A 13,712-nucleotide genomic window follows, 5' to 3' on the forward strand; every position below is an offset into this window, starting at 1 on the left:
TTTAATTGGCGACAGAACTTCATCTCTATTAAGAATTCTGTCGAGGATTATGCCAGACGATGGGCTAAATATGAAAAAGAAGAACTTGATACATTGTCAGATTGGGTTAAAAGCATAAGAGGAATATTAAAATCCCGCATTAGACATATGAAAACAAAAGTGCGTACCATCTATCCTTCTGTGTTTAGTAAACCAGAAGTGATAAAAGAATTAGATAGGTTACATGAAGAATATGTTTTGGTTCCAGCTGACAAAGTTAGTAACAACATTGTCTTTGTAAGGCTCATTATTACAACTGTATTTTCAACCAACTTGGCATTAATTCCACTTTTGGTAATCGTACTTATACTCCAACTGCCCTTTCAAAAGATGGAAGTTCTTCAAAATCATGCTTCAGTGTTAGACACATTTAATATCCCATTCAATGGGTCGAATGAATGCAAGGTGAAGAAAACGAACAGTGAATGAGTTACCGTACCTATACTGAATCCTTAAACTACATAAAATCCCTTACAAACAAAGATACATTGCTGGATCCAGTAAGTGCTCTACCAAGCCCCTATCTTTGCTCCTCATGAAGATATTAACAGATGTGAAGGAGAAACTTCAAACTTACTGTGCGACTACATATGCCAGAAGTGGTGTTAATCAGATGTGGATTCTGAAAATATTAAAGAACTTTAAGTAAACTTGAAATCGCTGATATTTTCCCAAATCAATAACATTAAAACCTACGACTTTTCAACATTAGACACGACCATTCCAAACGATAAATTAAAGACTAGACTTTTTGACTTCATGGACAGTTGCTTGTTCAACAAAAATGGAAAACGGAAATATTCATATCTAGTGATCAGTCGTTCAAAAACTTACTTTGTTAAACACCATTCTGATTCCACGCATAAGTACTCTGAACTTGAAATTGAAAATATGCTAGAGTTCCTCATTGACAATATCTTCGTGGTCTTTGGTGATCAGGTCTTCCAACAGTCTGTTGGAATTCCCATGGGCACGAATTGTACTCCTTTGTCAGCTGACCTGTTTCTATATTCACCTGAAGCAGAATTTATTCAGAAACTTCTACTTGAAAAGAAAAAATCTCTCGCTGTGGTTTTCAATTCAACACTTCGATATATCGATGACGTTTTGCCTATTAACAATAATAACTTTCATTCATATGTCGATTTGATATATCGCTGTGAGCTCGAAATAAAGGACACCACAGAGTCGTCCACTTCTGCTTGATACTTAGATATTTTATTGAAAGTAGACTTTATCGGCAAACTGACAACACGACTGTATGACGAATGGGATGATTTCAGCTTTTTCATCGTCAACTTCCCATATCGATGTAGCACTATTCCATTATCACCTGCATATGGTGTTTATATATCTCAACTGATTCGATATGCAAGAGCTTGTTCTGCCTATAGTCAGTTTTAAATCGAGGTAAGTTACTGGCACAGGGGTTTCAACAGTTTCGATTGAAGTCAGCATTTTGCAAATTCCATGGTCGTTATAGCGATCTAGTTCGTCAATACAACCTATCACTGGGTCAAATGCTGTCTGACTTGTTTCATACCGATTGTTAGGCCGTTCTTGGCACACTGATTTTGACTGCGGATAACTCCGTTTACCTGAACAGGATATGGGGCTTACGACGGGTGTAACCGGTCGACATGGGATGCTTACTACTCCTTGGCACCTGGTGTCCAGGGGTCCGTGTTTGCCTAACTATCTTTTTTGTATTGCTTGTAGGAGTTATGAGATTAATCACTGTTATCTTCACCTTTCAGTAAACATCACATTAACAATACTACACACAAAACCGAAGTAAACTTTACTCTAACGGTACTACACACAACACTCTATGGTTTAACGTAACTGTAAACACACGCTATCGGTACTACACACAACACTCTATGGTTTAATGTCACTGCAAACAGCGCGCTAACGGTACTGTACACAACACTAAACTATAAACAAAACTATAAACAAAACGTATAGTCATGCTAACGCAACTACACACAACATGCAATCGTTTAACGTAACTCTAAACAACACGCAGGTAATCGCACAAAAATTGTCGCGTATAACAAACAAACACATTCCTTAAAACAGTCCTGCTAAAGATATCATGTCGTTGATCTAACAATAGCATAAAACAGTAACACTGTCACGTTAACGGAACTACATACAACGCGATATGTGGCTATTAAAATAAAGTACGTCGGACATAATAGAGCATGTGGTAACTTATATAATTAAAAATTAAAGTTTAACCTGACATTACACGTTTTAAACTAGAGTCAAAGTCATATAGCAAACCGACACGGACATGCGTTCTCAACACATTGTTCCACTGGCACAAAGTACAAAAAACACATGCCATATTCGTGAATTAACAAATCACGTTATCGGACCATCCCGCTATGAGACTCTGTTATGGGTGATAGCTGTCGTCCGTCAAAGCGTCATTGTGCCAGCACAGAATTGTTTAATTGTTAAATAAAACTCGGTGGGGATGACACAGAACATTTAATTAATGGTATATTTTATGTAGTGCACAACTTGCAGTTGCATGCAACAATTTACACACCACACCGTTGCACAAATCAAGAAAATACAACATTGCGGACAAAGCAATTACGGACGTCCGTTGAGGCCAGTAACTTTCTTTTATTGCGTTTAAAGGCAAATAGCTTTGCGTTTAAACGCAATGATTATTTAGTCTAAACGCAAAAGATTGCGTTTAAACGCAATATTTATTTCGTTTATTCGCAAACTTTTACATTTTACGTTTTGCGATTAAACGCAATAAAATAAGGGTTTTTTTCTATGTAATGGCCTCCGCAGGCTTCCCTACAAAAAAAAATGTCGAATTTTGTATTTTGTACAGATAGAATTCGAAATATTATGTCTTTTTCGCCGACGTTATATAATAATCCAATTCTAATACAGGTGGATATACTGTAATAGTTCTTCAAAAATCAGGCGGACATATTGTGACACTTTGAAAAAAATTGGCCTGACATATAGTGCAGGCGGACATATAGTGACTCTTTGAAAACAAAATTCGGCGGACATATTGCGCAGGCGGACATGTAGGGACAGTTTTGGTCAAAATTGGGCGGACATATAGCGAAGGCGGACAAATTGTGCAAGCGGACATGTAAAAATTCAACACTGGATCCAGTAAGTCCTCTACCAATCCCTTATCTTTGCTCCTCACGAAAATATAACAGCAGTGAAGGAGAAATTTCAAACTTACTGTGCGACTACATATTCCAGAAGTGGTGTTAATCAAATGTGGATTCTAAAAAAAATTAAAGTACTTTTAGTAAACTTGAAATCGCAGAAATTTTCTCAAATTAATAACATTAAAACCTATGACTTTTCAACACTATACACGACCATTCCAAACGATATGTTAAAGACTAGACTTTCTGACATCATAAACAGTTGCTTTTTCAACAGAAATGGAATAAGGAAATATTCATATCTAGTGATCAGTCATTCAAAAACTTACTTTGTTAAACACTACTCTGATTCCATGGACAAGTACTCTGAACTTGAAATTAAAAATATGCTAGAGTTTCTCATTGACAATATCTTCGTGGTCTCTGGTGATCAGGTCTTCATACAGTATGTAGGAATTCCCACGAATTGTACTCCTTTGTTAGCTGGCCCGTTTTTTATATTCATATGAAGCAGAATTTATTTAAAAACTTCTACTTGCGAAGAAAAAATATCTTGCCGTAGCCTTCAACTCAACATTTAGATATATCAACGACATTTTGTTTATCAATAATGATACATTCATTCATGCAAGGTGAAGATAGCAAACAGTGATCAATCTCATATAAGCAATACAAAATAGATAGTTGGGCAAACACGGACCCCTCGACACACCAGACGTGGGATCGGGTGCCTAGGAAGAGTAAGCACCTCCTAGCATATTTTCAATTTCAAGTTCAGAGTACTTGTGCGTGGAATCAGAGTAGTGTTTAACAAAGTAACTGTCGATTCGATATATCCAAGTGAGCTCGAAATAAAAGACACCACAGAGTCGTCAAGTTCTGCTTCATACTTCATATTTTACTGAAAGTAGACATTAACGGCAAACTGACAACTCAACTACATGACATATATGACAGTATGATTTCAGCTTCTCTATCGTCAACTTCCCATATTTATGTAACAATATTCCATTATCACCTGCATATGATGTTTATATATCTTAACTGATTCGATACGCAAGAGCTTGTTCTGCGTATAGTCAGGGTTGTTTTAAATCGAGGCAAGCTACTGACAAACAAGTTGATGATACAGGGGTTTCAACAGTCTCGATTGAAGTCAGTATTTCGCAAAATCCATGGTCGTTATAACGATTTAGTTTGTCAATACCAACTACCATTGGGTCAATTGCTATCTGACGTGTTTCATACCGTTTGTTAGGTCATTCTTTGCACACTGATTTTGACTACGGATAAGTCCATTTACATGATCAGTATATAGGGCTCACGGCGGGTGTGACCGGTCAACAGGGGATGCTTACTCCTCCTAGGCTCCTGATCCCACCTCTAGTGTGTCCAGGAGTCCGTGTTTACGAAACTATCTATATTGTATTGCTCATAAGAATTATGAGATTGATGACTGATCTTTATTTTCACTTTTCATACTTTCAAATAACGCAAAACAAAAGTTCATTTAATCTTATTTTCCTCAAACTACATTAACCACACAAAATGAAACCTGCATGCTTCAGTAGGAACACATGTGCCTTTACAAAAATCTGTCACAGAATGCCTCTCTTTCTTACGTGCTGATTCTAATCATTCTGATTTCCGGGAATTTCTATAATCTTTTTTTTTCTACTGGCAGTTCATGGTCGTTGGTCAAAATTCAGTCCTTACAGTGAATGGAGCACGTGCCCTGTTACATGTGGAGGAGGAAATCAAACACGATCCAGAACAAGAAGATGTAATAACCCTCTTCCAGAACACAACGGATTCAACTGCACGGGGTCGGTGGAAGAAATTGCTAATAGGAAATGTAATTCAAACGTCTGCCCAGGTGAGAAGTTTCAACATTGTCAAATGTAATCTAATAATATATTCATATGCAAAACTGTTTGAAATGTTTTTACTAAATGTAAACAGAAGAAAATATGTTTTATGAATAAAGCCAAAAGGTGAATGCAAAGTAATGTCTACTTTTATACCATTATTTTTCATTAGAAGGAGTCAAACAGACATCTACCCAGACGGTAATCATTATTGCTGTGGTGTTAAGCATCTTGACCATTCTAATTTTTTCAACTGTGTCCACGTTATATCAACGTAGAAAGATATGCAAAACCGAGCACCCAGTGGAAATGCAAACGAGGGATGTGGTGTATGAAGAAATTCAAAACATCAGATTAAGAAATCATGACTATGTCCCATCGTACACAGAATATGTTCTTAATCCACGATTGCGCAACAGACCTGAACATGGAGTTGAACTTTCCTCTGTCTTGATGGATTTGAGAAGCCATGCTCCTATATTGTTGAATACTGACTTCAATGATGGACGTCCGAGTACAATATGTATCCAGGAGATAAATCAAGAAAACGAAGAATCCGCACTTTATCCCAACGATACCAGTATTACAGGTGATATGAATGATCAAAGGATGGCTATTCTCGCAGGAAATCAAAATGAAAATAATGATGCTGGATCAGAAATATATTTCGATGTGGCTAATACTCAAGGAAATGGAATATCTAATGTCAATGGCTACGAAGAACCAGCTGTGAAGACAAGAAATAGTTACATAGTTATTCTACCCAATGTAACTGATCTGGAGGGTGTTAGTGAAGACCACTGCGATTCAATAGCAAGCTATGAGAACAACGAACCTGGAAAAGGTGAAGACATGGATTCAGAATTTTCATTGAATTTGGCAAAATACATGGGAGAAAATTGCAACTCCAGGAGTCATCCCATCGGTAAAGATAGCTTAGATGGAAACAAGATTCAGGTTTTACAATCTGATTACGATGCGTCGGATGATGAAAGGGAATCAGCGGAGTACATCAAACCTCTCAGGGTTCGTCCTCATAGCTACGTGACAGTTTTGCCAATGATCGAAGTTCATAATGCTGATGTTTGTAGTTCTCTTGATACCTAAATTAAATCAAGCGCCGTTCTGATTTAGATTGTAAATGTTATGAGTGAGAGTCTTCCCAGGGACACGTTTTCTTACTGGCCAAAAATTATAAATTGACCAACGTTGATGTGCAAGGAACTCATAATTTACGATATATTGTTTTATATTTCCCGTGTTTCGTGCAAAGAATATTTTTAAAGAACCTGGTTTATGGAAAGACAGAATGATTACAGTTGGTGTCTTTAATTTTATATAGGTTTCTGTATGTTGCGTTACAGCATTGTGAGAATTTTTCACTCATATTGAAATGTCAAAAGTTGTTAAAGAATATTATTGCTATCAATTTTGAACGAATCAATGCGCTTAAGACCGTTGTTAAAATCATATCTGAATGATTTGTAATTTTCATTTCTATTTCCTCATCGTCGATTCTCACCATTATGAATTACGATATGTAAGTTTATGTTTAATTACTTTCCATTAATTCTGTACATATGTAGAATGGATTATATTGTGCATGCATTCATGTTATCGATGATTTTCTTTTTGTGTAAATAGATTGCCCAGTTCTTAAATGTATCCGCTGATTTTAATTGCTAGATCTGCATATTGTGTACAGCTACTAATTTATTTTGCTTGTAACACACGCTTTTGAATATTCTATTTTGTTTGTTTTTATGACACAGAGAGGTGAAATCTCATAGTTGACATAAATTGACCAAGTTCTTGTACAGAATATATAATAGAAATGACAAACTTAACAATTCTTTACAATATATTTTTCTTGACTTTTACATATTTACATAGTACAATTTGTTTATTACACTTCACTAAATTAATGAATGCTACCACATCATGTGAACCAGTCTCGTACAATGTAGTTCTTGTTCCCAAATTTTGGCTGGCAGAGGTGCAACAAACGAATGGCAATTTTACCTGTAAAACTTATACAGTACCAATGGTGATGCACCAGATGCACATTTCAACAAATAATGTCTCTTCAGTGATGGTCACCCGAAATTTTTGAAATTCGAAAAAACAATAAACTTGTAACAGCTATTTTGGGAATAAACAGAGTGCCAAGAAGTGGGGTGAAATCCGTCTAAGGATAAGAGTTATGCATGAGGGAGATATCGGAATGACGTCCTTAGGTCTAGTTGTACCTTGGACCTATGATATAAATGTCACTTCAAGAATACATACTGTATCGTTACACACCAGTTTACTATTTACGTAAACTTCATACTGTACATTTGATAAATCCACTGTGACGTTATTACTGTGGCTTTACATTTTACCACTAACTTCTATATGTAAAACTTATACGGTACCAATTTTGATGCACCAGATGCAAATTTCGACAAATAATGTCTCTTCAGTGATGCTCAACCGAAATGTTTGAAATCCGAAATAACTATGAAGTTTTAGACCTAAATATAGCCAAAAACAGCGTGCCAAAAAAAAAGTGGGGCCAAATTCGTCCAAGGATAAAAGCTATGCACGAGGGAGATAATCCTTAATTTTGAAATGAATTTCTAAATTTTATAACAGCAATTAAATATACATCCGTATTTTCAAGCTAGTAACGAAGTACTTAGCTACTGGGCTGTTAGTCCCTACATCACAAAGTTTGCTATACGACGTATATACAGTGTACACTGTACTACACATACTAAAACGTTACGCATATGTAACTTTACTACTACTCCATGAGCATAAAGTTCTACCCATATTTATATACTCAATACCGATAGATTATGACACTAGTACAAACTTGAAATTACTTTTACTCTAATGTTGTAGGATGAGGGAAAATGGCAAAGCTGTTTGCAACGCATTACGGTATTTATTAGACAAACTGAATAATGATCAACTTACCTCAGAAGTGAAGAGGACAATCTCGTTTATATGAGGAATTAGTACCTGAAGTCTCAATTTATAAAACACTGGGTGCCTACTATATCTCTGTGCACGCCTTGCTTGCTACGCCCAAACTAACTCGCAACTGATATTCAAACGAATATATACAGGTATCTAAATTTAGATCTGGTGAACACCACCAAATCTACTTGTATGGAAGCAAGTTATAAATAAAATTATATACATTTAACTTGTACAAGGTTAAAACTAAGAAAAGTTTTTGGACATAAAATGTGACAATAGCATAATTACCGAAGATCCGATACTATATACCGCTTTTCCAGGATTTTGATTGTCATTAACGCAACTAAACATTTTGTTGAAACATACCTGCTTTTTCTCACAAATGCTGTCTGACATTAAAAAAAGTGAAATTAATGCCAAGTTTGTTTAAAATACAGTTGTAATAATGAGTATTACAAAGAAAGACTATGTTGTTACAAGCTTTGCCAGCTGGAACCACACCATTTCCCTCATCTAACCTTTCTAATTCTTTCATCACCTCTGGTTTACTAAACACAGAAGGATAGATGGTATGTACTTTTGTTTTGATGTGTCTAATTCGGAATTTTTATATGCCTCTTTACACCTTTAATCCATCATGACATTGTGTCTAGTTTTTCTTTTTCATATTTAGCCTTGGCAGTAGAAAAGGCAATTATGAAAGGTGAATATAACGAACAAAGATCAGTCTCTGAACTCCTACAAGCAATACAAAACAGAAAGTTCGGCAAACAGGGCCCCTGGATATACCAGAGGTGGGATAAGGTGCCGAGGAGGAGTAAGCATTCCATGTCGACCGGTCACACCCATCGTGGGCCCTATATCCTGATCAGGTAAACGGAGTTATCTGCAGTCGACATCAGTGTGTCAAGAACGGCTTAATAATCGGTATGAAACACGTTAGACAGCATTCGATTCAATGAGAGGTTGTATTGACGAACTACGTCATTTTAACGACCATAGAAATTGTGAAATGCTGACTTCAATCGACACTATTGAAACCCCTGTACCATCAACTTCTTTGTCAGTAGCTTACTTCGGATTAAAAACTGACTATACGCAGAACAAGCTCTTGCATATCGAATCAGTAGAGATATATAAACACCATTTGCAGGTGATAATGGATTATTGCTGCATAAATATGGGAAGTTGATAATGGAGAAGCTGAAATCATCCCGTTTGTTATCCCTTCTTATATTTTACCTAAATACTTATAAATACATGCCCCAAAGAGGAAAAAGGTTTGGAATAAAACCTAAAAGGAATTAGGGAACTGTGGGGGTCAGAGTAAGAAACAGTCTTTGAACTGTAACTTTTTCTTATTTAGAATCGGATTTCCAACTTGTTTTGTGGTTTGAATAAAACAACCAAAGGGTAATCTAAAAATATGATATTGTAGGTCAGTATATTGATTCCTTAAGGGGCTTTTTGAAGCTTAAAATCTGTTACTTTTTAAAAAGTTCTTAGGAGTTGTCTCCTTTGATTTTATTGAAAATCCTTGTTCGGTGTTGTCGAAAGGTGTTAAGTTCTAATTATCATTGAAGTTTCATTGAAACACATTGAGTACATCCGGTTCTATGAATCCTTCAATTTTCATATGGGGCTTTCAATGTTAAATAAAAAATCTCTGTGCCATGTTTCCTCAAAAAGTCCTCAAGCAAACCTTGTGATATTTTACCTGAATAATGTCATGAGTATGCCTCACAGAGGAAGACGTTTTATGCTGAATCCAAACAGGGTTTAGGGAACTGTAAGGTTCATAGTAAGAAATAATTTTGAATAGAAACTTTTTAATCGGCATCGGATTCCCAAATTGTTTCGTAATTTGAATAAAGCAACAAAAGAACAATCTAAAAATGTGGATCCGTGGGTCAGTTTTTTACTCCTTAAGGGCCTTTTAAAAGCTAAAAATTGATACTTTAAAATAAATGTTATCTCTCTTGCCATTTAAAAAAATGTTATATTCATGGAACACGTTAAGTTTTATTCGTCATTGAAGTACTTCCGGTTTCTTCACTTCCGGTGTCAGAAGCATGATGGTGATTTATAGTTGATTTTAAAAAGAGTTCAAAAACGTTCTTATTGGTCATTAGAAATCGATGAAACTATTCAATTAGATTTATTTCGTCTTGATAAACGAAATATTTAGTGGTGACCTACGTTCATTCCCATTCATTTCGAGATACAAGGTTTTAAAATCAAGGGGGGTGACATTTATAAAAACTAGAAACAAGAATTATGATTTATCACAGACAAATAGTGCTGTTAATAATGATAAATACAATTGGTCTTCCAAGTCTCAATTGAATATCTTCAGTATTTCCGGTTCTATACATCCTTGAATTTGCATATGCATGGAGGGCGGTTTTTTTTTTATCTTAAATTGTCATAGCGTGTATATTGAGTTATCTCTCTTTCACCATGCATAAAACTTCTTATTTCATCTCCGGGTAGATATTCACCATGATAACGCTTCAATTTTTTTCAGCATTTTATCGGTTCTTTTGGACACTTTTATTGGACATTTTAGAACATATATATGTAAATTTCTTGATTTTTGTTTTCGAAAAGCCCTTTATTTTTATTAGTAACAAAAAGTATCGTTATTATTAGTATTATAAATGAGTTGAACAATATGAAATTCATCCTTGCATTATAAGGACAAATTACGATAGATCTTTGGCACTGTTTGTTTTTGTTTGTTGTTTGTTTGGGTTTTTTCTAGTTCTTACAAGTTTATTGTCATTTCCAATAGTTCAGCTTGAACATCACTGAAGAGACATTATTTGTTGAAATGCGCATCTGGTGCACCAGAATGGGTATCTTATAAGTTTTACATGTCATACCTAGGTAAGAATGTTAATATTTTCAGATATTAAATAGCTTTTGGTTCATTTGAAATGACAAATACATTTAGGTTATCTTCCCACCATGATAGCACAAATACCAGATAATGTGACCATCAGACGTATTCAGTAGTAAAAAGTCATACATGAAGGACACTTCGATACGACACTGCTACGAACAACGAAGACTGTGTGTCACAAAGATGCGCTACGTCTTCCTTGTTGGTCTGTTGTCCATTGTTATTGATCAGACTCTTGAAAAACATATATGAATTTAGGACAATCATCCATGTCTTTTAACAATATTTCTCGTAATTGGAATGTAATATTTTGCTTTCCCTTTAAGAAACTGATAACACATACCTTTTCAAGCACGTTTTGAAATGAGTTTTCAGTATTTGATATTGATTTGTATCAAGATTCTGAATTTATGGCAAATTTTCAGTTCTGTTCTTTCATGGGCAAAGGGAAATAACCCACAAGGATTATCACGTTTCCGTTTTGTGTCGCGCTTTGTAGGTATTGTATACAATATAATCGGTATTACCTGACCTCTTTTTATATACTTATGAAGCTGAATGTATTCAAAAGTTTCTACATGAGAAGAAAAAATATCTTGCTGTGGCATTCATTTCGACATCTAAATATATCGACGGGGTTTTATCTATTGACAATAATAATTTTCATTCATACGTCGATTCGATATATCCCTGCAACCTCGAAATGAAAGACACCACAGAGGCGTCTACTTCTGCTTCATACCTAGATATTTTATTGAAAGTAGATATTAACGGCAAACTAACAACTCAACTTTATGACAAACGGAATGATTTCAACTTCTCTAACGTGAATTTCCCATATTTATGGAGCAATATTTCATTATCACCTGCATTTGGTGTTTTTATCTCTCAACTCATTCGATACACAAAAGCTTGTTCTGCGAATAAATTCTTCATATCCCTGGTCAACAGGGGATGCTTACTCCTCCTAGGCACCTGATCCCACCTCTGGTGTGTCCAGGGGTCCGTGTTTGCCCAACTATATATTTTGTATTGCTTATAGGAGTTATGAGATTGATCACTGTTCGTTATCTTCACCTTGCATGAATATAGAAACAGGTCAGCTAACAAAGGAACACAATATGCACCCAGAGTACTTCAGAGTACTTGTGCGTGGAATCAGGATAGCGGTTAACAAAGTATTTTGTTTTGTATGACAGGTCTCTAAATATGAATATTTCCGTTTCCCATTCTTGTTGAAGAAGTAACTGTTTATGATATCAAAAAGTCTAGTCTTTAATTTACCGTGAGGAACGGTCGTGTAAAGTATGGGTATATCATGTCTGAATGTTACTTGATTTCAATTGCCTTTGGTATTTTCCTTCATATATGTAATTCATTTGGTTCAATGTTCAAAGATTGTGACATTACTTTCGATAATATGGCAAATCCTTTATTTATTTTTTTATAAAAACGCCTATATAATCAGCAAAACTCATGGACAGAAAGGCAAATTAGAACAATATCAAAATGATCTTTACATCGAGAGGGTAAATTATTATATATGTTCTACCTAAGTAAAGAGGTTGATATTCTCACTTACTAAATGTCTAATTGTTAACTATATACCAGATACTGTGACGTGTTCGATAGCCATTATCAGATAACTTTGCGACGTTGTAAGTACATTCATAGAATATATGTAGCCAGGTTTTTTTATCATTCTGTTGTTTTTTTTGGTGAAATTGGACCATATTAGTTTTCTTGACAAAGCTTCACAGTTCCCTTTTAGCTCAGTCAAAGCATTTGTATACGCCAAGTACATAATGGGCCTTTACAAAAGTTTTACTTTAAAGAAGATTTTGTTACTGAACACATATTACTAAGAGATTGGACGACTCTCTGAAGAATGAGACAGACAAACAACTTCTGTGCTCCTGAGACACAACACAAAATAGATAAACATAGGAAACCTGCTTCCCTCGATAAGACACTACAAATATCAAAGGGGGTGTTATGTCCGAAAGATACTCTATATCTCTCCTGTTCGTCTGATCTCCATTTTACATATCAGACTCTTAAAAAACACACACAAAATTGTGACAGTAATACAATATTTCTCGTAAACGAAATGTAATCTTTTTTTTTTCTTCTAGAAGCTAAATGCAAATACTTTTCAAACATATTTTGAAATGATTATTCAGTATTTGAAAACTAATTGTATTAAGATTCTGAAGAGCTATGACAACAGTTTATCTTCCGATGTTTCATGCTCCTGCTTGGTGTCCTTACCGGAATTCGACACATAACCATTATTGGACTCAAAGGTAAACCTTCAAGATAGCCCGGGTCCTAGATTCAGTTTTTGTAGAATAAGATAGATCTCTGTTTCCTTATTTTCAACTGTCTTGCTAACAAATTTTAAAGAAAGCAGTGAAACTGAAAATACAATACATAAAACATACGTGATATATGCAACTATACAAATTGTAATATTTTGTAATCATTTGTATTCAAAGAAAATGTATCGTCAAAGCAAAATATGCATCCATCTAGGGTTCCCTGGTTGTTCAATCCTCTAATTTGTATTGTTTATAGGAGTTATGAGATTGGTCACTGTTCGTTATCTTCACCTTTATAGGAGTTATGAGATTGATCACTGTTCGTTATATTCACCTTCCATGTGCGCATATAATATTAGGACTATAATGAACTTTATACCAGTTTATGGAGCTGGACCACTAGCTTCCAGATTAGCTATTGTACAATTTACTAAAATGATAATTTGTA

General features: G+C 35.1%; 1 protein-coding gene across 1 annotated transcript; it reads left to right on the plus strand.

Moving 5' to 3' along the window:
* Window positions 1–4,936: 4,936 nt before the first annotated feature.
* Window positions 4,937–6,815, plus strand: LOC130053049 (uncharacterized). Its single transcript, XM_056159578.1, has 2 exons — window positions 4,937–5,076; window positions 5,241–6,815. The coding sequence occupies exon 2, from the start codon at window positions 5,378–5,380 to the stop codon at window positions 6,173–6,175; it is 798 nt and encodes a 265-aa protein (XP_056015553.1). The 5' UTR covers window positions 4,937–5,076; window positions 5,241–5,377; the 3' UTR covers window positions 6,176–6,815.
* The last annotated feature ends 6,897 nt before the right edge of the window (window positions 6,816–13,712 follow it).

The sequence above is a fragment of the Ostrea edulis genome, chromosome 3, assembly GCF_947568905.1.
Source record: "Ostrea edulis chromosome 3, xbOstEdul1.1, whole genome shotgun sequence".
Classification (NCBI taxonomy): domain Eukaryota; kingdom Metazoa; phylum Mollusca; class Bivalvia; order Ostreida; family Ostreidae; genus Ostrea; species Ostrea edulis.

Excerpts from the sequence above, each read along its gene's own strand:
- LOC130053049 (XM_056159578.1), top strand. The coding sequence starts at position 5,378 with ATGCAAACGAGGGATGTGGTGTATGAAGAAATTCAAAACATCAGATTA.